Source organism: Salvelinus alpinus, chromosome 26 (assembly GCF_045679555.1).
Source record: "Salvelinus alpinus chromosome 26, SLU_Salpinus.1, whole genome shotgun sequence".
Lineage (NCBI taxonomy): Eukaryota > Metazoa > Chordata > Actinopteri > Salmoniformes > Salmonidae > Salvelinus > Salvelinus alpinus.
In genome coordinates this window covers 3,612,354-3,639,727 of record NC_092111.1, presented here as the reverse complement: position 1 = coordinate 3,639,727, position 27,374 = coordinate 3,612,354, and the positions used below count along the sequence as shown (strand labels likewise).

At 41.7% G+C, this 27,374-nt stretch overlaps 1 protein-coding gene across 2 annotated transcripts in view; it reads left to right on the top strand.

Moving 5' to 3' along the window:
• LOC139554457 (CUB domain-containing protein 1-like) overlaps nucleotides 1-26,565 on the top strand; it is a 29,168-nt gene extending 2,603 nt beyond the window's left edge. For both annotated transcript variants that reach the window (XM_071367269.1, XM_071367268.1), the window contains 10 exons: nucleotides 15,728-15,961; nucleotides 16,228-16,584; nucleotides 18,260-18,469; nucleotides 19,419-19,775; nucleotides 19,928-20,287; nucleotides 20,556-20,753; nucleotides 22,774-23,136; nucleotides 24,070-24,426; nucleotides 25,278-25,365; nucleotides 25,508-26,565. In XM_071367269.1, the coding sequence (XP_071223370.1) occupies nucleotides 15,728-15,961; nucleotides 16,228-16,584; nucleotides 18,260-18,469; nucleotides 19,419-19,775; nucleotides 19,928-20,287; nucleotides 20,556-20,753; nucleotides 22,774-23,136; nucleotides 24,070-24,426; nucleotides 25,278-25,365; nucleotides 25,508-26,030 (3,047 nt within the window). In that variant the 3' untranslated portion in view covers nucleotides 26,031-26,565. The remainder of the gene's footprint in view (nucleotides 1-15,727; nucleotides 15,962-16,227; nucleotides 16,585-18,259; nucleotides 18,470-19,418; nucleotides 19,776-19,927; nucleotides 20,288-20,555; nucleotides 20,754-22,773; nucleotides 23,137-24,069; nucleotides 24,427-25,277; nucleotides 25,366-25,507) is intronic.
• The last annotated feature ends 809 nt before the right edge of the window (nucleotides 26,566-27,374 follow it).

The window sequence follows — 27,374 nt, the reverse complement described above, 5'->3', positions numbered from 1 at the left end:
ATGTTGTTGCTACAGTTTTTACACCAGATAATGTGATATAACCAAAGATTGTTGCTGTCTATTAGTGGACGTTACAGGTTTGCCCATACAGACTGCCACCATAGATTCTTCAACTAAGCCAGTATTGGCGATACTCTCTTCGTTCTTGATTCTGGAAAACCGTTATCTTATAAATGTCTGTGTCCAGATGCAGGTGGTTCTACAAACACCAGAGAAAATCCATGTTTTGCACCGCGTGAGGAGGGTCCTCGCCATCTTAGCTGCTGCACATCTAGCATTTCCTAGCATCTTTACCTGAACTAGTCATTTATATGCGACGCGGGCACGGCCACGTGTAGAAGTAGATGACAAAGATCGAAACAAAGATCTACACACATGTAAGAGGCATATCTCACTTGATACCGAACATGGATTTACTGTTTACTACTAATCAAGTTTATTTTATATAGCCCTTCGTACATCAGCTAATATCTCGAAGTGCTGTACAGCAACCCAGCCTAAAACCCCAAACAGCAAGCAATGCAGGTGTAGAAACACGGCGGCTAGGAAAAACTCCCTAGAAAGGCCAAAACCTAGGAAGAAACCTAGAGAGGAACCAGGCTATGAGGGGTGGCCAGTCCTCTTCTGGCTGTGCCGGGTGGAGATTATAACAGAACATGGCCAAGATGTTCAAATGTTCATAAATGACCAGCATGGTCAAATAATAATCAGGAGTAAATGTCAGTTGGTTTTTCATAGCCGATCATTAAGAGTATCTCTACCGCTCCTGCGGTCTCTAGAGAGTTGAAAACAGCAGGTCTGGGACAGGTAGCACGTCCGGTGGACAGGTCAGGGTTCCATAGACGCAGGCAGAACAGTTGAAACTGGAACAGCTGCAAGGCCAGGTGGACTGGGGACAGCAAGGAGTCATCATGCCCGGTAGTCCTGACGCATGGTCCTAGGGCTCAGGTCCTCCGAGAGAGAGAAAGAAAGAGAGAAGGAGAGAATTAGAGAGAGCATACTTAAATTCACACAGGACACCGGATAAGACAGGAGAAGTACTCCAGATATAACCAACTGACCCTAGCCCCCCGACACATAAACTACTGCAGCATAAATACTGGAGGCTGAGACAGGAGGGGTCAGGAGACACTGTGGCCCCATCCGATGATACCCCCGGACAGGGCCAAACAGGAAGGATATAACCCCACCCACTTTGCCAAAGCACAGCCCCCACACCACTAGAGGGATATCTTCAACCACCAACTTACCATCCTGAGACAAGGCCGAGTATAGTCCACAAAGATCTCCACCACAGCACAAACCAAGGGGGGGCGCCAACCCAGACAGGAAGATCACGTCAGTAACTCAACCCACTCAAGTGACGCACCCCTCCTAGGGACGGCATGAAAGAGCACGAGTAAGCCAGTGACTCAGCCCCTGTAATAGGGTTAGAGGCAGAGAATCCCAGTGGAGAGAGGGGAACCGGCCAGGCAGAGACAGCAAGGGCGGTTCGTTGCTCCAGAGCCTTTCCGTTCACCTTCACACTCCTGGGCCAGACTACACTCAATCATATGACCTACTGAAGAGATAAGTCTTCAGTAAAGACTTAAAGGTTGAGACCGAGTCTGCGTCTCTCACATGGGTAGGCAGACTATTCCATAAAAATTGAGATCTATAGGAGAAAGCCCTGCCTCCAGCTGTTTGCTTAGAAATTCTAGGGACAATTAGGAGGCCTGCGTCTTGTGACCGTAGCGTACATGTAGGTATGTACGGCAGGACCAACTCGGAAAGATAGGTAGGAGCAAGCCCATGTAACGCTTTATAGGTTAACAGTAAAACTTTGAAATCAGCCCTTGCCTTAACAGGAAGCCAGTGTAGGGAAGCTAGCACTGGAGTAATATGATCAAATTTCTTGGTTCTAGTCAGGATTCTAGCAGCCGTATTTAGCACTAACTGAAGTTTATTTAGTGCTTTATCCGGGTAGCCGGAAAGTAGAGCATTGCAGTAGTCTAACCTAGAAGTAATAAAAGCATGGATTAATTTTTCAGCATCATTTTTGGGCAGAAGATTTTTGATTTTTGCAATGTTACGTAGATGGAAAAAAGCTGTCCTTGAAACAGTCTTGATATGTTCGTCAAAAGAGAGATCAGGGTCCAGAGTAACGCCGAGGTCCTTCACAGTTTTATTTGAGACGACTTTACAACCATCAAGATTAATTGTCAGATTTAACAGAAGATCTCTTTATTTCTTGGGACCTAGAACAAGCATCTCTGTTTTGTCCGAGTTTAAAAGTAGAAAGTTTTCAGCCATCCACTTCCTTATGTCTGAAACACAGGCTTCTAGCGAGGGCAATTTTGGGGCTTCACCATGTTTCATTGAAATGTACAGCTGTGTGTCATCCGCATAGCAGTGAAAGTTAACATTATGTTTTCGAATGACATCCCCAAGAGGTAAAATATATAGTGAAAACAATAGTGGTCCTAAAACGGAACCTACTATTATTTACTATTTACTACTATTTACTATCTTGTTCCTGACACACCTCTTATTTACATTCATGTTCTCACAGTCTGAGGTCATTGTGAGCTGAGCCTACACAGGACATATGGGTGATTCCTCACGAAACTACGAACAAAAAAAGCTTTCATCAAGGCAAAGGGTCGCTACTTTGAAGAATCTCAAATATAAAATATATATTTGTTAACTTTTTGGGTTTCTACTTGATTTCATATGCGTTATTTCATAGTTGTGATGTCTTCGGTATTATTGTACAATGTAGAAAATAGTAAAAAATAAAGAAAAACCCTAGAATGAGTAGGTGTGTCCAAACTTTTGATTGGTACTGTATACAGTGCATTTGGAAAGTATACTTTACACTACATGGCCAAAAGTATGTTCGCTTGTCGAACATCTCATTCCAAAATCATGGGCATTAATATGGAGTTAGTCCCCCCTTTTGCTGCTACATCAGCCTCCACTCTTCTGGGAAGGCTTTCCACTATATGTTGGAACATTGCTGCGGGGACTTGCTTCCATTCAGCCACAAAGAGCATTAGTGAGGTCGGGCACTGATGTTGGGCGATTAGGCCTGGCGTGCAGTCGGCATTCTAATTCATCCCCAAGGTCTTTGATGGGGTTGAGGTCAGGGCTCTGTGCAGGCCAGTTAAGTTCTTCCACACCGATCTCGACAAACCATTTCTGTATGGACCTCGCTTTGTGCCCAGGGGCATTGTCATGCTGAAACAGGAAAGGCCTTCCCCAAACTGTTGCCACAAAGTTGGAGGCACAGAATCGTCTTGAATGTCATTGTATGCTGTAGCATTAAGATTTCCCTTCACTGGAAGTAAGGGGCCTAGTCCGAACCATGAAAAACAGCCCCAGAACATTATTCCTCCTCCAACAAAGTTTACAGTTGGCACTATACATTCGGGCAGGTAGCATTCTCCTGGCATCCGTCAAACCCAGAGTCTTCTGTCGGACTGCCACATGGTGAACCGTGATTCATCACTCCAGAGAACGGGTTTCCACTGCTCCAGAGTCCAATGGCGGCGAGCTTTACACCACTCCAGCCAACGCTTGACATTGCACATGGTGATCTTAGGCTTAACACACTTGGTTTGACCACCAGACAACCGAAAGACAAAGATAACAGATATGAAATGAATATAACAGTATGCCAGTGGAAGGGAGGACCGTAGCAGGTGATTATTTTTGTTTTCATCATGAATAGTCGGATAAGATGAGGAAAAAAGAAGGAACCCACACACTGCTCTTGATAGTATCACTGATCTTTAATAAGCTTTACGTATCGGCCTTCGTCAGAGCTTTTGAGTAAAAAAAAAAAATTAGCACCCTTATGTAGACCTAGCCCCACCCACATCCGTTCCACTCATCGAATGGGGTTGGAGGCGAAGGAAAAACAAATAAGTGCTACCAAATATAACAATATGCATTTCATAAATATTTGAATAAAGTGTGTACATAAAACGTATTAAACATGTCTGTAAAACCACAATGAGGACATCGACCTACCGAGCAAGTTTTCATAAATCATTGGGTACAGCGCAATAAAAACGTCAGAGTAATCTGAAATAGGGGCATAATTCATGTTCAAATTTACAACATAACCTACATAGGCATTTCATCATTAAGACCTTTAGGAAATAATGTCTGGACCCCATTCGATGCGTGGAACGGATGTGGGTGGGGCTAGGTCTACATAAGGGTGCTAATTTAAAAAAAACTCACAAAAGCTCTGACGGAGGCCGATACGTAAAGCTTATTAAAGATCAGTGATGTTAGCAAGAGCAGTGTGTGGGTTCCTTCTTTTTTTCTCATCTTATCCGACTATTCATGATAAAAAAACTTTTTTTTATTACTCTGCCATTTTTTAAAGTCTTTCCCTGCTCCGTCCTTGACTTTTCCTAAATAAGTCTATATAACACACTGCCATTGTCAGAATCTTAATATCACAAACAGAACTGGAGTTTTAACCAGTTTTAGGAGGACATGTCATTTAAAAAAAAAAAAAATCCCCCGTTGCCCCTCGTTCTCCCAAAAGTAGGGCCTTCTCCGCTCCTTCTTCAGACAGTTGAGAGTGCAGTGCCCATCTGATAGTGACCCTGATAATTGCCTCAAAACTGTACCTAAACTATACCGAAACTACACTGCACAAAAATATAAATGCAACGTAAAGTGTTGGTTTCATGAGCTGAAATAAAAGATCCCAGAAATGTCCATACCCACAAAAACCTTATTGCTCTAAAATGTTGTCCACAAATTTGTTTACATCCATGTTAGTGAACATTTCTCCTTTGCCAAGTTAATCCGTCCACCTGGCAGGTGTGGCATATCAAGAAGCTGATTAAACAGCATGATCATTATACAGGACAAAAGAAGGTTACTCTAAAATGTGCTGTTTTGTCACAGAGCACAATGCCACAGATGTCTCAAGTTTAGAGGGACCCGTGCAATTGGAATCATGACTGCATTCCACACACACACACACACTGACCAAAAAGTTATTTTGTTGGCATTTACGTATGTCCCCATTACCAGTAAAACATCATCAAAACCTATTTCTTTCACTTACTTGCTATTCTGTTTCGTTGTTCAGTCATTTCATTCTCAACCAGGATTTCATCATACATGCCAAGCAGTAAAGTTTCAACTCTGTCTGTCCGTCGCCTCTTCTGTCGTGGGTCCTCTTCCTCGATGCGCACTGTCACCCTGTCCGTTTCCATCTTGTCCATCTGTGTCTGTAACATTTCACGTAAACCCTGTTTGTCTGCATCGAAGTAGCGGTCCCTGTACTTAGCACCGAGCATGGTGGCGACCACAGTAAAGAGGCTCAGAGAGAATGCCACGAATCGCTTGTTCACAGCCTCTAGTAGAGTACTTTTGCTAGTAGAGTTTCAATGCTATGACCGAGGGTATCACGTCTGCTGCAGACGCAGTCGATGAGCTTATTTCTCGAGTCAGTTGTTTTGAATGGAGCTAGGAGTGTGTTCATGTTGCAAACATGTTCTCAAATGCCATTGAAATGGCCGCAGCGGTATGAGAACCGGCACATTCTTGAGCATGCAATACGGCTTTCCTCAGTAGGAAATCCTCATCGACCCACTGTGCTGTCAGACTCCGCATGCTCATGGGGCTGACATCGCTGGTCCAAATGTCAGTCGTATAGCTAATAGCAGTGACGCCCGTAGCAAGTATCGCATGGATGTGCGTTTCAACAATACTGTGTAACTCCGATAGGGCAACATCTGAAAAATCGCCTACTTGGTAGTGAGTACCGGGGCTCGAGGTGCTGAACCAGTCGGCGAAAGCCAACATCATCAACGACAGAGAACTGTTGATTGTCAAGGGCAATGAATTCCATTATCTTGGCGTTAATGGATTTCACCTTTTTGAGTTGTCTCACTGAAATGTTCTTACTCTTTCAAATGACTGCTCGACTTGAACTTGTTTAGTTGTTGGAAGCGCTTAGTTTTTTCTGCTTTTGTTCTAAGTAGGGGCTGAACGTCTGGGGATGATGCACTTTCAAATGAGTAATTAGGTTTGTGGTATTGAAAGATTTCACTTTCTCCCCACGGGAAATAATAGCAGCACAAACGTTGCGTTTGGCCTTTTTGTTATCTTCCTTTGAAACTTCAAAATAGATCCACACAGCAGACATTATGGGCTAGGTTAGGAATGCTGTGTTGCACGTGTAGCGCTGTATTTTTCGTGGCGTCATTACGTCATCTACCTATGTTATATACAGTTGAAGTTGGAAGTTTACACAAGCTGCTCCTGTGTTGTCTTGGCTGTGTGCTTAGGGTTGTTGTCCTGTTGGAAAGTGATCCTTCGCCACAGTCTGAGGTCCTGAGCAATTTGGAGCAGGTTTTCATCAAGGATTTCTCTGTACTTTGCTCCATTCATCTTTCTATCGATGCTGACAAGTCTCCCAGTTCCTGCCACTGAAGCACATCCCCACAGCATGATGCTGCCACCACCATGCTTCACCATAGGAAGGTTAGGGCCAGGTTTAATGCAAATGCTATTGTGTTATTTGAAATAAAATAAAAATCATATTCTAATGTTACCCAAACCCTTCAGAAACACAACCAAATGATTATTTTTGCTATGGCATATATTAAATGTATTAATTACACTGTTAGAATGTTGCAGTCAGCATGACTGCTCATTAGCTTGGGGGGGGTCCATCGAGGCCCAGCAGTTCTAGTGTTAATCAGCTAATAATTAAAGAACAAAATTGATATCAGTAAAATCACTATCATTAATTGGTAGATCTACCATTACTTGTTACTTCTGTGAACTTTCACTATTCTCCCTCATGAGGAAGATAAATTTGAAAATATCTTAAAGATATGTGGGTTTTTGGTAGCAGAATTACAAGGAAGTATTTCTTAAACTTACAGAAGGCAAATTATTTAGCCAAACTAAATATGAGTGTTATTAGTTGGCAAGGGTATTAACTTCAACATTATCGTTTTTTAATGTATTTCTGATGTATTTCTAATACCATTTAAGACTTTTTCTGGTAGATGTTTTGTAAGACCCGTTTCATCTATTTGACTAGAAATCAAGCCTTTTCTTATTCCTAATTGTGGGATAAAATATTGATTGTATGTAAAACTCAGCAAAAAATAGAAACGTCCTCTCTGTCAACTGCGTTTATTTTCAGCAAACTTAACATGTGTAAATATTTGTATGAACATAAGATTCAACAACTGAGACATAAACGGAACAAGTTCCACAGACATGTGACTAACAGAAATGGAATAATGTGTCCCTGAACAAAGGGGGTGGGGGGGGGGTGTCAAAATCAAAAGTAACAGTCTGTATCTGGTGTGGCCACCAGCTGCATTAAGTACTAGTGCATCTCCTCCTCATGGACTGCATGAGATTTGCCAGTTCTTGCTGTGAGATGTTACCCCACTCTTCCACCAAGGCAAGTTCCCAGACATTTCTGTGGGGAATGGCCCTAGCCCTCACCCTCCGATCCAACAGGTCCCAGACATGCTCAATGGGATTGAGATCCGGGCTCTTCGCTTGCCATGGCAGAACACTGACATTCCTGTCTTGCAGGAAATCACTCATAGAACGAGCAGTATGGCTGGTGGCATTGTCATGCTGGAATGTCATGTCAGGATGAGCCTGCAGGAAGGGTACCACATGAGGGAGGAGGATGTCTTCCCTGTAACGCACAGCATTGAGATTGCCTGCAATGACAACTAGCTCAGTTCGATGATGCTGTGACACACCGCCCCAGACCATGACGGACTCTTCACCTCCAACTCGGTCCCGTCCCAGAGTTCAGGCCTCGGTGTAACGCTCATTCCTTCGACTATAAACACGAATCCGACCATCACCCAAGGTGACACAAAACCGCGACTCGTCAGTGAAGAGCACTTTTTGACAGTCCTGTCTGGTCCAGCAATGGTGGGTTTGTGCCCATAGGCAACGTTGTTACCGGTGATGGCTGGTGAGGACCTGCTTTACAACAGTCCTACAAGCCCTCAGTCCAGCCTCTCTCAGCCTATTGCGGACAGTCTGAGCACTGATGGAGGGATTGTGCGTTCCTGGTGTAACTCGGGCAGTTGTTGTTGCCATCCCGTACCTGTCCCGCAGGTGTGATGTTCGGATGTACCGATCCTGTGCAGGTGTGGTTACACATGGTCTGCCACTGCGAGGACGATCAGATGATCAGCCGCCCGTCCTGTCTCCCTATTGTCTTAGGCGTCTCACAGTACAGACATTGCAATTTATTTCCCTGGCCACATCTGCAGTCCTCGTGCCTCCTTGCAGCATGCCTAAGGCAAGTTCACGCAGGGACCCTGGGCATCTTTCTTTTGGTGTTTTTCAGAGTCAGTAGAAAGGCCTCTTTTTAGTGTCCTAAGTTTTCATAACTGTGACCTTAATTGCCTACCGTCTGTAAACTGTCAGTGTCTTAACGACGTTTCCACAGGTGCATGTTCATTAATTGTTTATGGATCATTGAACAAGCATAGGAAACAGTGTTTAAATTCTGTGAAGTTATTTGGATTTTTATGAATTATCTTTGAAAGACAGGGTCCTGAAAAAGGGACGTTTCTTTTTTTGCTGAGTTCATGTATGTATGCATGTATGTACAGTTGAAGTCGGAAGTTTACATACACCTTAGACAAATACATTTAAACTCAGTGTTTCACAATTTCTGACATTTTAATTAGAGGTCGACCGATTATGATTTTTCAACACCGATGCCGATTATTGGAGGACCAAAAAAAGCCGATAGCGATTAATCGGGCGATTTTATTTAAAATGTGTATTTATTTGTAATAATGACAATTACAACAATACTGAACGAACACTTATTTTAACTTAATATAATACATCAATAAAATCAATTTAGCCTCAAATAAATAATGAAACATGTTCAATTTGGTTTAAATAATGCAAAAAGAAAGTGTTGGAGAAGAAAGTAAAAGTGCAATATGTGCCATGTAAGAAAGCTAACGTTTAAGTTCCTTGCTCAGAACATGAGAACATATGAAAGCTGGTGGTTCCTTTTAACATGAGTCTTCAATATTCCCAGGTAAGAAGTTTTAGGTTGTAGTTATTATAGGAATTATAGGACTATTTCTCTCTATACGATTTGTATTTCATATACCTTTGACTATTGGATGTTCTTATAGGCACTTTAGTATTGCCAGTATAACAGTATAGCTTCCGTCCCTCTCCTCGCTCCTACCTGGGCTCGAACCAGGAACACATCGACAACAGCCACCCTCGAAGCAGCGTTACCCATGCAGAGCAAGGGGAACAACTACTCCAAGTCTCAGAGCGAGTGACGTTTGAAACACTATTAGTGCGCACCCCGCTAACTAGCTAGCCATTTCACATCGGTTACACCAGCCTAATCTCGGGAGTTGATAGGCTTGAAGTCATAAACAGCGCAATTCTTGAAGCATTGCGAAGAGCTGCTGGCAAAACGCACGGAAGTGCTGTTTGAATGAATGCTTACGAGCCTGCTGGTGCCTACCATCGCTCAGTCAGACTGCTCTATCAAATCATAGACTTAATTATATTATAATAACACACAGAAATACGAGCCTTAGGTCATTAATATGGTCGAATCCGGAAACTATCATCTCGAAAACAAAACGTTTATTCTTTCAGTGAAATACAGAACCGTTCCGTATTTTATCTAACTGGTGGCATCCATAAGTCTAAATATTCCTGTTACATTGCACAACCTTCAATGTTATGTCATAATTATGTTCGCAATGAGCCAGGAGGCCCAAACTGTTGCATATACCCTGACTCTGCGTGCAATGAACGCAAGAGAAGTGACATAATTTCACCTGGTTAATATTGCCTGCTAATCTGGATTTCTTTTAGTTAAATATGCAGGTTTAAAAATATATACTTCTGTGTATTGATTTTAAGAAAGGCATTGATGTTTATGGTTAGGTACACGTTGGAGCAGCGACAGTCCTTTTTCGCGAAAGCGCACTGCATCGATTATATTTAACGCAGGACACGCAAGATAAACTAGTAATATCATCAACCATGTGTAGTTATAACTAGTGATTATGATTGATTGATTGATTGTTTTTATAAGATAAGTTTAATGCTAGCTAATAATTTACCTTGGCTTCTTACTGCATTTGCATAACAGGCGGGCTCCTCGAGAGGGTTAGAGCGTTGGACTAGCTAACCGTAAGGTTGTAAGATTGAATCCCTGAGCTGACAAGGTAAAAATCTGTCGTTCTGCCCCTGAACAAGGCAGTTAACCCACCGTTCCTAGGCCGTCATTGAAAATAAGAATGTGTTCTTAACTGACTTGCCTAGTTAAATAAAGATTAAGTAAAGGTGTAAAAAAAAAAAAAAAAGAAGCAGGCAAAATCGGTGTCCAAAAATACCGATTTACGATTGTTATGAAAAATTGAAATCGGCCCTAATTAATCGGCCTTTCCGATTTAATCGGTCGACCTCTAATTTTAATCCTAATAAAAATTCCCAGTCTTAGGTCAGTTAGGATCCCAACTTATTTTAAGAATGTGAAATGTCAGAATAATAGTAGAGAGAATTATTTATTTCAGCTTTTATTTATTTCTTTACATTCCCAGTGGGTCAGAAGTTTACATGCACTCAATTAGTATTTGGTAGCATTGCCTTTTAAATTGTTTAACTTGGGTCAAACGTTTCGGGTAGCCTTCCACAAGCTTCCCACAATAAGTTGGGTGAATTTTGGCCCATTCCTCCTGACAGAGCTGGTGTAACTGAGTCAGGTTTGTAGGCCTCCTTGCTCGCACACGTTTTTTCAGTTCTGCCCACAAATGTTCTATAGGATTGAGGTCGAGGCTTTGTGATGGCCACTTCAATACCTTGACTTTGTCGTCCTTAAGCCATTTTGCCACAACTTTGTAAGTATGCTTGGTGCCTCTTTGCTTGACATCATGGGAAAATCAAAAGAAATCAGCTAAGACCTCAAAAAATTGTAGACCTCCACAAGCTGGGTTCATCCTTGGGAGCAATTTCCAAACACCTGACGGTACCACGTTAATTTGTACAAACAATAGTGAACAAGTATAAACACCATGGGACCACGCAGCCGTCATACCGCTCAGGAAGGAGACGCGTTCTTTCTCCTAGAGATGAACGTACTTTGGTGCGAAAAGTGCTAATCAATCCCAGAACAACGGCAAAGGATCTTGTGAAAATGCTGGAGGAAACCGGTCCAAAAGTATCTATATCCACAGTAAAACGAGTCCTATATCAACATAACCTGAATGGCCGCTCAGCAAGGAAGAAGCCACTGCTCCAAAACCACCATTAAAAAAAGCCAGACTATGGTTTGCAACTGCACATGGGGACAAAGATCGTACTTTTTAGAGAAATGTCCTCTGGTCTGATGAAACAAAAATAGAACTTTGACCATAATCGCCAAGATGCTTCCAAGCCGAAGAACACCATCCCAACCGTGAAGCACGGAGGTGGCAGCATCATGTTGTGGGGGTGCTTTGCAGCTTCCGACTTCAACTGTACGTCTGTGTTAGCTGCATGTGTGACATAACTCCAGTCCTATTTATGATATTGTTTACAAAGATTAAACCTTTTTTAAACATTTTATCAACATTTTTCTTTTTTTTTATCAATTTAGTATATTTGAGTTTAACCACAATTTTTGTTGTATTATTTGTTCTGTCTTTTCAGGTAGATTAAATTGAAATTGCAACCAACTTTCTAAGGCTTGTTTAAAAAAATATATATTTTGGAGATTATTGTCAGCAGTTGTAATCTGTATAAAGGGGAAAAGGCCATTCTTGAACATGGGGTGAGACATTCTTAGTAATTTACTAGAGAACCATTTCTGATTTAAGTATAACTTTTGTATGACTGATGCCTTTAGTGAGAGGTCTAATTCTTTAATATTTAATCATTTCTGCCCTCTGAATTCATATTCATTATTTAAATAGGCCCATTTCATTTTGTCTGGCTTGCCATTCCAAATAAAATGTATTCTTTTTGTTCATATAATTTAAAAAGCAGGTCACTAGGTGTAGGTAAAACCATAAGCAAATAGCTGAACTGTGATATGACTAAAGAGTTAACAAGGGTGGTTTTTCCACAAATAGACAGACAGGTAATATCCTTCCCATGGTAGCAAGATCGTATCTATTTTTGTTAACTTTTATATTAAAATTTATTGGAGTGAGAATTTCTTTCTTTCGGGATATGTATACCGAGTATGTCCACATCCCCGTCAGACCATTTTATTGGTAAACTACACGGTAATGTAAAAGTTGATTTTTTTTGTGATCCAATACATAATATAGTACACTTTATCAAAATGTGGTTTTAATCCAGAGAGGTTATAAAATGTATCTAGATCCTCTGAGACTGTGGAGGGATTCTTTGTGGTTTTAAAAGAACATGAATCATCAGCGTACAATGACACCTTTGTTTTTAAGCCATAGATTTTTAATCCCGTAATATTATTATTGGGTCTAATTTTAACAGCTAACATTTCGATGACAATGATAAATAGATATGCCGATAGAAGACAACCTTGTTTTACTCCTCTTGACAGTTATCTTTATATATACCACTTGGATCCTGTTTCAGTAGTAATGAAATCAGACCTTCTTCTTGCGTGTCCGATAATCTACAGTTTATATAGTAGTGATTAAAACATGCTAATAATGGTCTTCTGAGTATATCAAAAAAGTTTGGTATACTTCCAGTGGTATGAAATCCAGCCCTCTGTTTACTTGTATCATTGGACATCCTGCAAATCACCAACAGAGGGCGACCATTTTGAATCCATTTTCACATTCACTCTGTTGGTGGCCTCGGCTTCCAGGCCTGCGTTCAGTATGGAAAAAATGTAGTGTAACGTTCAATTAAACGAAAACGGTGCTGTAGTGAACGACCTGGGTGGGTTTGGGTTGTGGGTTCAAAATGCACTCCTGCCCTTTAAATATGCCACTCATTTTCGTCAAGCTACACTCTGGCACACCCACAGAACTGAGCAAACGTATCTCAAAGTCCGTTTTTAAGGGGCGTACAAGAACGTTTAGGGGTAACTTGACGTTCAGTACAAACCATTCCGCAATGTAAAAGTGAACTGAACGCACCCCATGTCTTGCTCACCGTGTTCTATAGAGCCTGGGGAAGGTAGATATGAATGGAGCGCTGATTGCCAGTGGCTTAGAAGTAAAAATATTTACGTATGCTCATTTACAGTGCTAGCATACTATACCTTTTCAAAATTTATATTGATGAAATTGTTTTTATTTTGTATATAATTTGGTTGAAATGACACTACTCCATGTCGGTATCTATGAAAATGATTTGCTTTCAGTTAAGATTCTCTGCCTCTGTTTGAACGTGCCTATTCCAATTGTTGGGAGGGGCAAAGGTCTTAGATGCACCAAAGATGGTGGATAAACTTAAGATGAATGACTGAAGCCGTTTAACTTTGGTCGCGTTCCCCTGCTCCGACATTGCGTGCAGCGTATTTATGCATGCAACGTCTGAGCAGAGAAACGTGATCAATATCTGGCATGCTCATGTGAGAGAGGGAACAGCTTGCTCTGTCCTACTTATTGGTCGCGATCCCCTGCTCAGACGTTGTCATCGACTGACAGATTGCTAATAAATATGCGGTTAGCTGATACGTAACATACATATCCAGGTGTTGTAAGATCTGGCAGGTGTCAGCAACGTGAGCAGAGAAACGTGCCCATTGTCCCCCTGCCTGCTTGCCTTGAGCTAGTGAGATATCTCGCTCTGGCACACCACTTCCACGGGGTGGGGGCAATAAGCAAGCCAGAGCGGCCCCACCCTTATCAGGAAAAAATTAGGGAGCCGGATGTCTCGCTTTCTCTTCAGTCTCTGTATACATTCCACCTTCTTTAAGCCTATTTCTGACAAGGTCTTTTACAGGCTTTCATACTGAAGTTAAGGTGAAAGCCTGGTGGAGGCTACTCTGGGAATGCTTAAATTGGATTCTTACTCCTAAAAGTAGCAGAGATCCCACTTTGATATGCTGTATATTTCAGACAGAAAACACTACTTATATTTGTTTAACCATTTATTAGAAAATACATTTCATTAGGTCTTGGGTTTAGGCTCTGCTCCTCCATTTAAGATAATAAAATAACTACAGACAGTGTGCTCAAAATGCTATATCAATCTCCCTGAATGAAACGGAAGCACAGCCAACGAGATGGAGGCTGTGGGTGGTGGTAGGCTATCAAAATCAGACAAGCATAGCCCGTAATGCAGATTGGGGCAACAGCAAATTAGCAAGAAAACCCTGTGCATATCTTGCCCATGCCAGCCATCCTAGGATGTGTGCGCGGAAATTGTACATTTTAAATAGACCATCATGTAAAGGTAGAGCGATTAATCTAATTGGTGCAATATCGGCTGATGCCATAACCTGAGTGTGCATCCGGCATCAGGTGTTCTTTCTGAACTGACTTCGCTTTATTATGTTCAACTATATACATGTAACAATATAACAATTTGCCAAATCTGTAAAGCTTCATATGACACCAATTTTTGCTTTGTAGAATCTATAAAACATTACGGAGTCTTAAAGGTGACCTGGGTAAGGCCAAAAATGTCAAATATTCCAACGTCAATTAATTATTTCTCAATTATGCTTTAAGATACAAATGTCAAATATATGTCAACAACCCTTCCTCCAAAGGACCCTTTTTTTTTAGATTACATGTCATAAAAATCCCCCCAAAATTCAAGTTGTGAGGAATCACCCTTTGGCAACACTTTTTACAATTCTGTGTGATGTGAATTCTGCCATTGTTCTGTGCTTGCTTCAAGTCTCTGCAAGTTTATAGGTGATGAGCATTTCCTGCATGTTTTTGTAGGTGCACTACAATAGTATTTTTCTCAGAACAGCCTATGAACAGCCTATGGAAACAGCCTATGGAAAGTATTGAGTTAACCATACCAAACTTCCATCTTAACACCATAAGATGTACATAAGATGTAACCACTAGACTTTCCTCCAAATATTTAGGTTTTCAAATAAAGGATGAGTTTCTCAAACAATATGAGAATACCCAACTTTTTCTTCAAACACCCTTGTTAGATCACCTACATAACTGTAACAAGGGCTTTGATAAGACTTCAGTCTGAGTACTGACTTAATTGTGGGTGCTACTTTACAGTCGGGTACACAGTGGCCGGTGTGCTTGGTACCACGCTGTTTGCAGAAGCATCAACACTAGTCACATTTTTTGATTATGTTATTAAAGTTGAATTTTTTTATATGTTGATATGCTATTCAAAGACAAAAGAGCTTCCGCCGTGGTAGGTTTAGGCACAGACCAGTCATCTGACACTGGACTTGATACAGGCTACTTCCTGTCAATTTCAATGTCCCAGAGAACCTAAATTCATATTTTCCTCTAAAAGACAATGTAGCCGAGTGTTCTGGAAGGATGTGTATTTGTGCAATAACCAGTGCAGCCTCGAGTCCAGACATGCAAATAGGTTCTAGCCTACTCCCAATGTTCAGTGAAACTGAAATGCTATGTCACTGTTTTATAACCTTTTTCTCTCATGTATTGGTTGTTACCTTCACCTCCAGAAATCTTAGCCTGTTCATTGATTCAAACAACAGTTTTACTCCTCAATACAACGATTAGTAGTAGATTGGCCTTTTCTGTTTGGACTGCAAAATATGAAAAATAACCTTTTCTTTGTTCTGTTCCCTCAGAATGTCTGCACATGAATGTCCACCCTGACAAAGATGCCGATGTGACTGTGTCGTCCTCACTGTTATTTCCGTTGGAACGGTGTTCCGTGTGCACAGTCCGTGACGGTGAGAATGACACCCAGACGGCCTGTCACTCATCTCTGGCCCTGGTCCCAGATGAGGACATCACCTTGCTCTTCAACTGCACTGAACTGCCACAGAGGGCCTTTGCCATCCAGATCCACAGGAAAATCGGTGAGTCTAGAGAAACGTTGTTGTATTGGGTTTCCCTTTAGGCTGCCACCTCAATTCGATCAAACCAGTCAAAAAGACGTACACCACAGACAGCTGCTTCAGAATTTGATATGCACGCTGTGGGTGGTAGTTGTGTAAACAAGGATACTGCATCAAAACAGTATCCTTGTTCAGCACTTCAAATCTAGCACTAAGGGTGAACTGTTAAGCAGGTTTTGTTTGGGTTTCTTCTCCTCTTACCTGTTTTGTAATTTTATTTTACTCAGATTGCACCAAGGACTCTTGCAGCCCTGCCACAGGTGCAGCTCAGCCTTCCCTCTTCCCAGAGTTCAATAGAACCCTCGTCTGGCACCTAAATGTGCCAGAGAAGACCGTTTTGAGTTTGGACTTCCCTGTTGACAGGCTGAAGGAGATGACTGAAGCAGAGATGTGTCAAGATGGCTACCAGTACACTGTAACCAGGACCAGCACTGAAGGAGAGGTCAAAACTCAGACATACTGCAGGAATGGCCTTGTGTCTCACCTAGATATACTGAGCAACGCCACGGTGTCTTTGCAAGTTCAAAACGGCGGGGAGGTGAATTCCCCTATATTCACGGCCACTGCCAAACCAATGAAGAAACGTAAGCTCTTTCAATTCTTCTGTTCATGCCTCACACTATATACACACAAGTATGTGGAGACCCCTTCAAATTAGTGGATTCGGCTATGTAAGCCACACCCGTTGCTGACAGGTGTATATTCAATCTCCTTAGACAAACATTGGCAGTAGAATGGCCTTACTGAAGAGCTCAGTGACTTTCAATGTGGCACCGTCATAGGATGCCACCTTTCCAACTGGTCCACATACTTTTGGTAATGTAGTTTATGTACAATAAATTATATTTTGTAGAAAACAGAACAATAAATTATACTGAACAAAAATATAAACCCACCATGCAACAATTTCAAAGATGTTACAGTTCATATAAGGAAATTAGGCCCTAATCTATGGATTTCACATGACTCAGAATGGAGATATGCACTACAAAGTATGTGGACACCTGCACCTGCAGTCGGTGTTCCAAGTTCATCCCAAAGGTCTTTGATGGGGTTGAGGTCAGGGCTCTGTGCAGGCCAGTCAAGTTCTTCCACACTGATCTTGACAAACCGTTTCTGTATGGACCTCGCTTTGTGTCCAGGGCCCTTGTCATGCTGAAACAGGAAAGGCCTTCCCCAAACTGTTGCCACAAAGTTGGAAGCACAGAATTGTCTAGAATGTCATTGTATGCTATAGCATTAAGATTTCCCTTCACTGGAACTAAGGGGCCTAGCCCGAACCATGATTCCTCCTCCACCAAAGTTTACAGTTGGCACTATGCATTGGGGCAGGTAGCGTTCTCCTGGCATCCGCCAAACCCTGATTTGTCTGTCAGACTGCCAGATTGTGAACCGCGATTTATCACTCTAGAGAAGTGAGTGTTGCAACCGGGGATAGACAATTTTTACGCGCTTCAGCACTTGCCGGTCCTGTTCTTGGAGCTTGTGAGGCCTACTACTTCACGGCTGAGCTGTTGTTGCTCCTAGACGTTTCCACTTCACAATAACAGCACAGTTGACAGGGGCAGCTCTAACAGGTCAGAATTTTGACGAACAGACTTGTTTGAAAGGTGGCATCCTATGACGGGGCCTTGTTGAAAGTCACTGAGCTCTTCAGTACAGGCCATTCTACTGCCATTGTTTGTCTTTGGAGATTGTATGGCTGTGTGCTCGATTTTATACACCCGTCAGCAATGGGTGTGGCTGAAATAGCTGAATCCACCAATTTGAAAGGGGGTCCACATACTTTTGTGTATGTAGTGTACCTTTAAAAAATGGGCCAAATTCTCAAAAACGACATCGGAGGCAGCTTATGGTAGAGAAATTAACATTCAATTCTCTGGCAACAGCTCTGGTGGACATTGTTGCAGTCAGCATGCCAATTGCACGCTCCCTCAAAATTTGAGATATCTGTGGCATTGTGTTGTGTGACAACTGCACATTTTAGTGGCCTTTTATTGTCCCCAGCACAAGGTGCACCTGTGTAATGATCATGCTGTTTAATCAGATTCTTGATATGCTGTACCTGTCAGGATTATCTTGGCAAAGAAGAAATGCTCACTAACAGGGATGTAAACAAATTTGTGACATTTGAGAGAAATTAGCTTTTTGTGCGTATGGAACATTTCTGGGATCTCCTGAAACATGAGACCAGCACTTGTTGCATTTATATTTTTGTTCAGTGTAGTTTTGAGTGCTTATGTTTCAAATCTTCCTCAGAGAGCCGGATGATGTCAGTGACCCCAGAGCCAGACACTATCGTCACCATCAGCAGAGACGCCAAAGCCAAAGAGTGCAGTGTGTGTGTTGGGGAGGGGCCTACCTGCAACCCCAAAGAACTCGTCCTGAAAGACGCCCACAACACCTCTGTGATGTTCACCTGCCCACAGCCACAAGATGTCTTCAGTGTGCAGATCAACAGGGATATTGGTAAGACGCCTCTGACCCATTTTCCTTGCCTCAACAGGGCCCTGACCAAACCTGATTTCTAGTAGCACTTGACTGAGCTTTCCTGGCACTTGACTGAGCTTTCCTGGCACAATGGACCCAATAGGAGAGTCTTAAAAGTGTAATCCCTTGCTCATCAGTTAGCTTCACTAACCATGATTCCATCCACATAGTCATACCCCATAAAAACAAAATCTCAAAAGCTGGGATGGAAACTACAGGAGGCTTCGTTACAATTTTATAAATGCTCACAGATAATTTGTTCATTAGACATGTTGGGATCTTTTTGTGTCTGTAAAATTAATTATGCGCAAATATTTATATAATAATCATCATCATATCGAAGTAAACTTGGAGTCAGGTTATGATACGGTGTGTGGTCCTCCCACTACGACTTGGGAAACCATGCAGGTTATTAGGCTACAGATTGAATAGATGATGATGAACTACCACGGCATGGTACACGGTGATGAGCTTGATGCTCCTTTCCAATAAATATTGAGGGTCTTATTCTTGTGACGTGATGATCGATGCTTGACTGCCGTTTGACAGATACAAATATTCTCTCATCCATAATAATCTACATGTAGAGTAGCCTACCCGCACAGCCTACCCGCACTGTATCTGAGCGGTCGGCTAGAGCGTATGTGCCAAGACCAGAGTAGGCACATTTGCTATTTAACAGTTTTTCTGACCAAACCTTTGGCAGAGTTGAAAATGCGATGGAGACACATTGAGCTTTTAGATTTTTATTCAGTACATTAAAATGTAGGTGAAAAAGTACATTTTGTGAGCACTACGTCATCACGCACTGAAACAAGTTAATTTGGTGGAAACACCACTGGTGGGAAAATGCTCATATTTTCTTTATGCAGATTTTAGAATATTCGCATGAAAATCTGTCGCTAATTGGATGTTTTTCCTCCTCCAGATTGCACAGAGATCACCTGCAGCGGGAACATCGTCCAGGCGGAGTCCTCCCTCTTCCCAGACTTCAACAGAACCTTCACCTGGGACCTGAAGGTTCCACCCGGCCTGTCCTTCCAGCTAGACTTCCCATCACCGGGAATGAGACAGATCCCACCCTCTGAAACCTGTCCTGACGAGCATACCTACACCATCATCACGTACCAGCGCACCGGGCCCGCCACCATCGGCATGTTCTGCCCAGATGGCACCATCACCACGGTCCAGGTGCTGTACAAGGGCCGAGTGTCCCTGCAGGTCCCTGGGGACAGGAAGCTGGAGCCGCTGGACTTCAAGGTCACTGTTGGGCCGGAGATTAAAAGTGAGTGTCCTGGCAGCTATTGGAGGAGCCATAGAAAATGAATGCCTGTTGAGGTCACTGAGGTCATCTCTATTATCCTATATATATTTGGTGTCCCTCTATTGACAGAATTACTCATGTCATTATACCTTATTTAACCCTCTTCCTTCCAGTGCTGGCTGTGGTAAAAGTCAACCTACCTCGTGGGGTGTCCGATACAAACTTTCTCTCAGCCAACTACCCTAGAGGTTTCTCTGACAGCGACCTGATGAGGTGGGACTTCATGGTGCCCGGCATGCATAACTGCACAGTTAACTTCCTGAATTACACGGCGCCTCTCTGCCGGAAGAAGAACGTGATGGTGATTTACGACAAGGAGGGAGAGGAGGGCATCCAGAAGACCCTGGCGGACCCCCAGCCAACACACAGGCAGGGCAGCTTCACCATGACCCTGTTTAACTGTGAGACCGACAAGACCAAACCGGGCCTGTCCCTCCATTTCAGGCTCTCGGTGATGAGGAGCGGCCATCCAGGTACAAAGACTATTGGCGATCATAAATTGTTATATGACACGATTGTGCTGTAAGCAATCACAAATAAGATCCAAAGATGCGTATTTATTCTGTGCATGCAATCTGTTAAACCAACCCTAGACTTTTCAAAACCAATACACCACTAATATTTCCATTATAAACTTTTGGCCTAAAATTAGCCTGATCATTCAATCAAATTAATTGAGTGGTGATCAGTAACCTATTTCTCAGGATGATTGTGCCTGTTTGTCTTGTATTCCCTGGTCAGTTCTCTGCACTGTGAATCTGTCGGAGGAGGAAGGGCCATTCCTCCACATTGAGAAGATAGGCTCTGACTCCCACTGTGAGATGAGGAAGGACTCTGTGGTCCAGGAGAAGATCACCGTTCCCTCAGGAACCAAAGCAAGTCTTTCTTTCCTGGACTGTCCAAGCGAAGACCTACGTCTGACAGCCACGAAAACCATAGGTACTGTAACAATACTTACAGTAGCATTGCATGTATTGCTTCCAAAATAGCTAGACTTGAACATAGGAACTATAGTACTATGGACAGTATCTATACCATTCTCATTTAAGCTAGTTAGAGTATCTTCGTGACAAAGCTAGAACAAATGGTCTTTGTGTATTATCCAAATCTAAGGATGTGATGCACCAATAATATTCATGTACAGTGCCTTCAGAAATTATTCACATCCCTAGACATTTTCACATGTTGTTACAGCCTGAAATTTAAAATGGATTAAATTGAGATTTTATTTTCACTGGCCTACACACAATACCCCATAATGTCAAAGTGGAATGATTGTTATTTTTGAAAATGTGTGAATTTTTACAAATTAATAAAAAATGAATAGCTGAAATGTCATGAGACAATAAGTATTCAACCCGTTTGTAAGAGTAAAGATTTGCTTAACAGGTCACATAATAAGGTGCATGAACTCACTCTGTGTGCAATAATGGTGTTTAACATGATTTTGTAATGATTACCTCATCTCTGTACCCAACACTTACACTGATCTGTAAAGGTCACTCAGTCGAGCAGGGAATTTCAAACACAGATTCAACCACAAAGGAGGTTTTCCAATGAAAAGAAGGGCATCTATTGTTAGATGTAACTGAATAACCCTTTGAGCACGGTGAAGTTATTAATTTTCAGTGGTGTAAAGTACTTACTTGAAAGTACTAAAACAATACTTGAAAGTACTACTTAAGTATTTTTTGGGGTGGTATCTGTACTTTACTTGACTATTTATGTTTGACTTTTAATTCACATTCCCAAAAAAAAGTACTTTTTACTCCATACATTTTCCCTGACACCCAAAAGTACATTTTGAATACTTAGCAGGACAGGAAAATGGTCTAATTCTCACACACTTTTCAAGAGAACATTCCTGGTCAACCCTACCGCCTCTGATCTGGCAAACTCACTAAACACATGCTTGTAAATTATGTCTGAGTGTTGGAGCGTGCCCCTGGCTATCCGTAAATTAAAAAGATAAGAACATTTTGCTGTCTGGTTTGCTTAATATAAGGAATTTGAAATTATTCATACTTTTACTTTTGATACTCAAGTATATTTTAGCAATTACGTTTTCTTTTGATACTGAAGTATATTTAAAACCAAATAATTTTAGGCTTTTACTAACCTAATTGCCAGAGTGAAAAGAAGGAAGCCTAAAATATTCAAAAAATTGCATTATGTTTGCAACAGGGCACTAAAGTAATACTGTACAAAATTTGGCCTGAATACCCTGTTATGTGTGGGGCAAATACAACACATTACTGAGTACCACTCTCTATATTTTCAAACACAGTGATGGCTGTATCATGTTATGGGTATGCTTGTAATCGTTAAGGACAGTTTTTCAGGATAAAAAATAAATGGAATGGAGCTAAGCACTGGGAAAATCCTAGAGGAAAACCTGGTTCAGTCTGCTTTCCACCAGACCCTGGGAGATTAATTAACCTTTCAGCAGGACGATAACCTAAAACACAAAGCCAAATTTACATTGGAGTTGCTTACCAAGAAGACTGTGAATGTTGAGAGTTTTGACTTAAATCTGCTTGAAAATCTATGGCGACTTGAAAAATGGTTGTCTAGCAATGATCAACAATGAATTTGACAGAGAATGAATTTTAAGAATAATGGGCAAATGTTGCACAATCCGGGTGTGGAAGTCTCTTAGAGACTTACCCAGAAAGAGTCACAGCTGTAATCGCTGCCGAAGGTGATTCTAACATGTATCGACTCCGGGGGTTGAATATATTAGTGTTTTTATTTTTCTTGATTGTTTTGACATGTTAGATTTTTTTTTCTACTTTGACATTGGAGTATTTTGTGTAGATCATTGACAAAAAATGACAAATCCATTTTATTCCCCCTTTGTAACACAACAAGATGTGGAAAAAGTAAAGGGGTGTGAATACTCTGAAAACACTGTGTGTAAACCATTATAACCCTTCAAGCCTTTGTGGATCTTTTCCAGGATGCCAGAGTTTGGACTCATGCTCTGTGAGCGGGACTCTTCTCACGGTCCCCAAAATTCCGACGTGCCTCCCTACGCTACTACAAAGCTTCACCTGGCACCTCAACATCCCAGTATATGGCACTGTGGATCTACTGTCCCCCACAGGAAACCTCAGGCAGTCCCTGCCAGGACAGGAGTGCAATGGGAGTGTCTCCCTTCACATAGCCGAGGGTGATGGGTCCTCCATTGGCTACTTCTGCTCCGAAGGCATCATTCGCAAAGTCCAAGTGCACTCCAACGTCTCTGTCACTGCCACAGCCAAGGACCTTAGCCTGATTCAAGGGCCTTTCCTCAATGTGTCCTTCAGTGACGAAATCTCAGGTATGCTAACTAACCTAATCTTTTTTTGTCACGTTTTAAATCTTTTAAAGTAACTGTCCAGTGACAATCTCATTATTTTAACTCTACCCAAATTGACTCATCCTATATCCCCATTGGTGGCCAAAGCATAAATTCACTTCAAAAACTTGTATCTCAAACAAACCGTTTAAAAAATATTTGCTATTTCCTCATAGAGTATGATGTCATACTTCTGAGGAGGAGGAGCTGGCCAATCAGCAGTCTATTTATAATGGGTTAGGGTTAGGGAAATCTTACCTATTTCTTTTTTAACTGCTCAACACAGAATAGCCTCATGTACGCTCTCCCTCAAATCGTTTAGAGAAAATATCCTTTATTTTATTCAGCTTTGTTCAATTGTATTCTTCATACTATAAAATAATATAAAATTATGCCACACAATTCTAAGCAAATCTTGTCTGCTTAATGAACTAGTGTAGCCCATGGCCATATGGCATAGCCAGATCAGGACCTAACATAAAGACAACTCAGAGTATGCTATTGTGTTCTTCTGAAATGGACCACATTTATTTCATATCATGTTTCGTTAGACCCGTCTAAAATAAATAATGGATTTATTGTGATGGTGTAGGCTATATTACATGGATTTATTATACTTTATAAAATGTAGATGTTCCAAAGGTCTGCATCAGTGGCTTGTAAGCTATGTGTAGAAGCCAGGTCACATTTCATAGAAATCTGGAAACACTGAACAGTTACTTTAATAGCCTCTTCACTTACCTTTTTATGTTTTCTTGTGTAACATCCCCAAGAGGGCACTGAAATACAGCAATAGCAAGGGGGTTTGTTTTAAAAATTGATTCAGTGGAAAATGCCATTCTCCCTCTCTTCAACAACTGTGTTCAAACTGTATTGGAAATGATTGTTCCTCATCACTTACTTTTTCTCTATCAGAGAGCATCATATATACTGTCCAGCCCAGAATGGGTTCCCCTGCTCTCCTGGCCACCCCAAACTGGCCCAGCGGTATGAAGCCGTACTCCACCGTGTCCTGGATCGTCAATCTGCCGGGCCACCTCCAGGCCAACTTGCTGTTCACTAACATCAGCCAGCCCAAGTGTGGCAAGGGGCACACGTGCATCAAGGTGCAGACCCTGGGCTCTCCAGAGGAGCTATTGAGTCAAAGGGAGGATGAGGCGGCAGAGGACAAGCTGATGGTCCCTGAGAGCTTCTACCTCAACATGTCCAACTGTTTGCCGGAGGACAGACACTTCAGTGTGCTCAGCAAGGTCACCCTGCAGAATACTAGCAGTAAGGACCTGTTTGTAATGTTTATTATGAAGTTGTGACAAGATCTGCATAATTCTAGCATTTTTCTCTCAAGACCTTTTCTGGTTATTTCAATAACTCTTTAAGAGATCTTCAATTTGAGGGAAAATGAAAACAATTGTTTATATTTCTTAAATGACATCAATACACGTAGGGCACTTATTAGGGATACATGGTGGTCTCATAATCATCAACACTGTGTTTAGGGGTGCTGGCAGTGAAGCTTGACTCAACTCAGAATATATGTTCATCCCTCTACAAAGTATGAAAAAAGCTCAGCGATATGTCAAAAGATGGAAGAGAAAAGCGCAACTTTCTACAAAATAATATTGCTCTCTCATTCAAACCCTAATTCAACTTTTCTTCGCTCTATCAACTTGAAACTGATTGATGTTCTTGAGGGTAGGAAGGTGTATGCCAAAGCAGGTGTTTATAAAAAATAAAATAAAGTATAAATAAACAGCATGCAATTTAGTTGTGAACCTTAACTCTTAGCATGTATTACTGTCTAGTACGATTTGAGAAAATCTAAGAAATCCGGCAAAAGATGAGAAAATGGAATCTTTGTAAAACATTATTTACACCCTAAATGAAACCCTAATAACTCCACTTCTCTTTGCTCAATCAACTTGAAACTTGCCATAGTGTTTTGAATTGTTACATGGGAGTAACTTTGTTGCAAGGGAGGATGTACAGTATAATGCTTCCATGCAACTGTCTTTCAGCCTGCTCATAAACCAGCACCCCATTTCATTGCTACAGTACAAGCTGCTGTATTTGTCTAATTCTTACCATATCTAATCATGATTATCTTCTTGTGTGTGTCTCTATAGTGCTGCTCCAGGGCGGCATTCTGGGGGCTGTGGGAGCAGTGCTGCTCCTTATGCTCATTGTGCTGACAGTCGTCTGCTTGGTGATAAGGTGAGAACCTGCCTCACCAAAACAATCTGTATAGCTTTGATGTTAAGGTCAATCCAAGGTCATTGTATGACTTGGCCGTTTCCCCCCCCCCTGTAGTTTGTCTGACTCAAAACAATTTATATTCCTCATTCGTGCTTTTCAGGAAGAAGAAAAGAACGATGGTCAATGAGGCTTCCATCTACGTAAGGAAAGGGAATATCTTCATCCCAGGCGACGGCATGTTCCACAAAACCCGGTCGGACAATGAGTCTCACGTCTACGCCTCCATCGAAGACACCATGGTGTATGGCCACCTGCTCCCTGAGCCCAGCTACGTGGGCACCATCCAGGCCCACTTCCAAGGACAGCCGGTCGACACCTACCGGACATTCATGCCGCTCCAGGACGGAGTGCCAGAGATCACAGAGACTGCTGCAGACCATGAGCCTGAACTGTTGCCTGAGAAAGACATGTACAGACCTTTCCTGGACCCGTCGGAATCCTTCATGCCATCAAGACCTCGCACGCCCATAAACCGTCACAACAGCATGGGCTTCATGGACCGCAGGATGGTGGACAACGAGCTGTACACGTTCAAGAGCACTGGGGATATAAATACGATTCGACTGTCGGGTGCAGACCAAATCCTAGATCCAGAGATCTCGGATGGGGAGGAATCCATTTAGCATACTGTGAGATGGACTACTGTTAATCATTTCACATTGTTGCAAGTTCACTGCAGTGTAGAAATGGAGCGTAAATGTGCCTTTGCATAACAATCAGGGAGTTTGTGTTAGTGATGTGTTGTCTACTGCATAAGACCATCAGACAACACTGGTACTACATTTCATTGGAGCCTCTGAGTCTACGCTTCCTCCAAGCTCCTTGAAAGCAATTTCTGAGACAGCACATGGTGCTGCTCTTCTGTTTCTACAATACTGGTCGACTTGGTTTTTGTGTATATTTCTTGATTGTATTTTATGTTTGTTTTATATGCTAGTATGTACTTAATAGAATGAATGTTGCCCTGGGCCACTGGTGTGCCATGGATTTAGGAGCAGGGTTGCTTGTTTTGTATCCAATGAGTAACCTTGGGTTACTTTTAGCTTTTTTGCATTGTGTATGCTGTTTTGCCAAAGGTTTTTCTCTGTAAATGTATTTTTAGACATTACCAAACTTTTTCTCTGCCAATTCTGTTAATAAATTAATTTGACATTTTGAGTGGTCTGTGAAAGTGTACAGTGTGATATTGTGAATAATACCGTTTTTTTTAGGATAGACAAGGTAATCAATCCAAAACACTAAAACTTACAAAGAAAATACAAAAGGTTTCCTTGTTGTTATGGGGAAAAGTGACATTATTTCATCCTTTGGCTAAAACCTGTGACCTTTTAAGTCCTGTCTTGTTATAACCTTGACCCGCGGAAGACCGATTGTTTGGAAGGTTTTCATTGGAGTGGTTACCATTGAGTATTTGTGGAGGGACTTTTACAGGAAACAACCAAACCTTTAGCCAGAAGCCAAGGGTCATCAGATTGTGGCAAACTTTGGTTTAAAATCTTGTCCTCAGTACGAAGGTAAAAACAAATATATATATATATTATAATCACTGTTCATTGAACATTCCCAAAAATATTTTTTGTTCAGTAAAGTGTAGTAGTTGGGTTTTCATTCTAATTTAATAACTATTTAGTTTTTTATATATTTTTCAGATAATATCAGTCTAGCCATTGTGTGATAAAACAAACAAGTATTCAAAGGCTAGTTCTCTGAAATAATTATTGTCAATTAGATAGGAAAGTGTTGGATTAAGTACCAAAAATCTGGATAGTAAATTGAAGGATTTCATACATGTGCAAATTCACATGAAAATGTGTCGTTGAGGCAGTTTCCTGGATGCAGATTAATCCTAGTCCTGGATAATCCTCAATCTCTGTCCAGGAAACCACTCCATTATATTTTACAAAGAATTCTCCATGTACCAGTGTTTCACCTGTTATTTTTGTCTGGCTCTAGAAAAGTAACTCTTT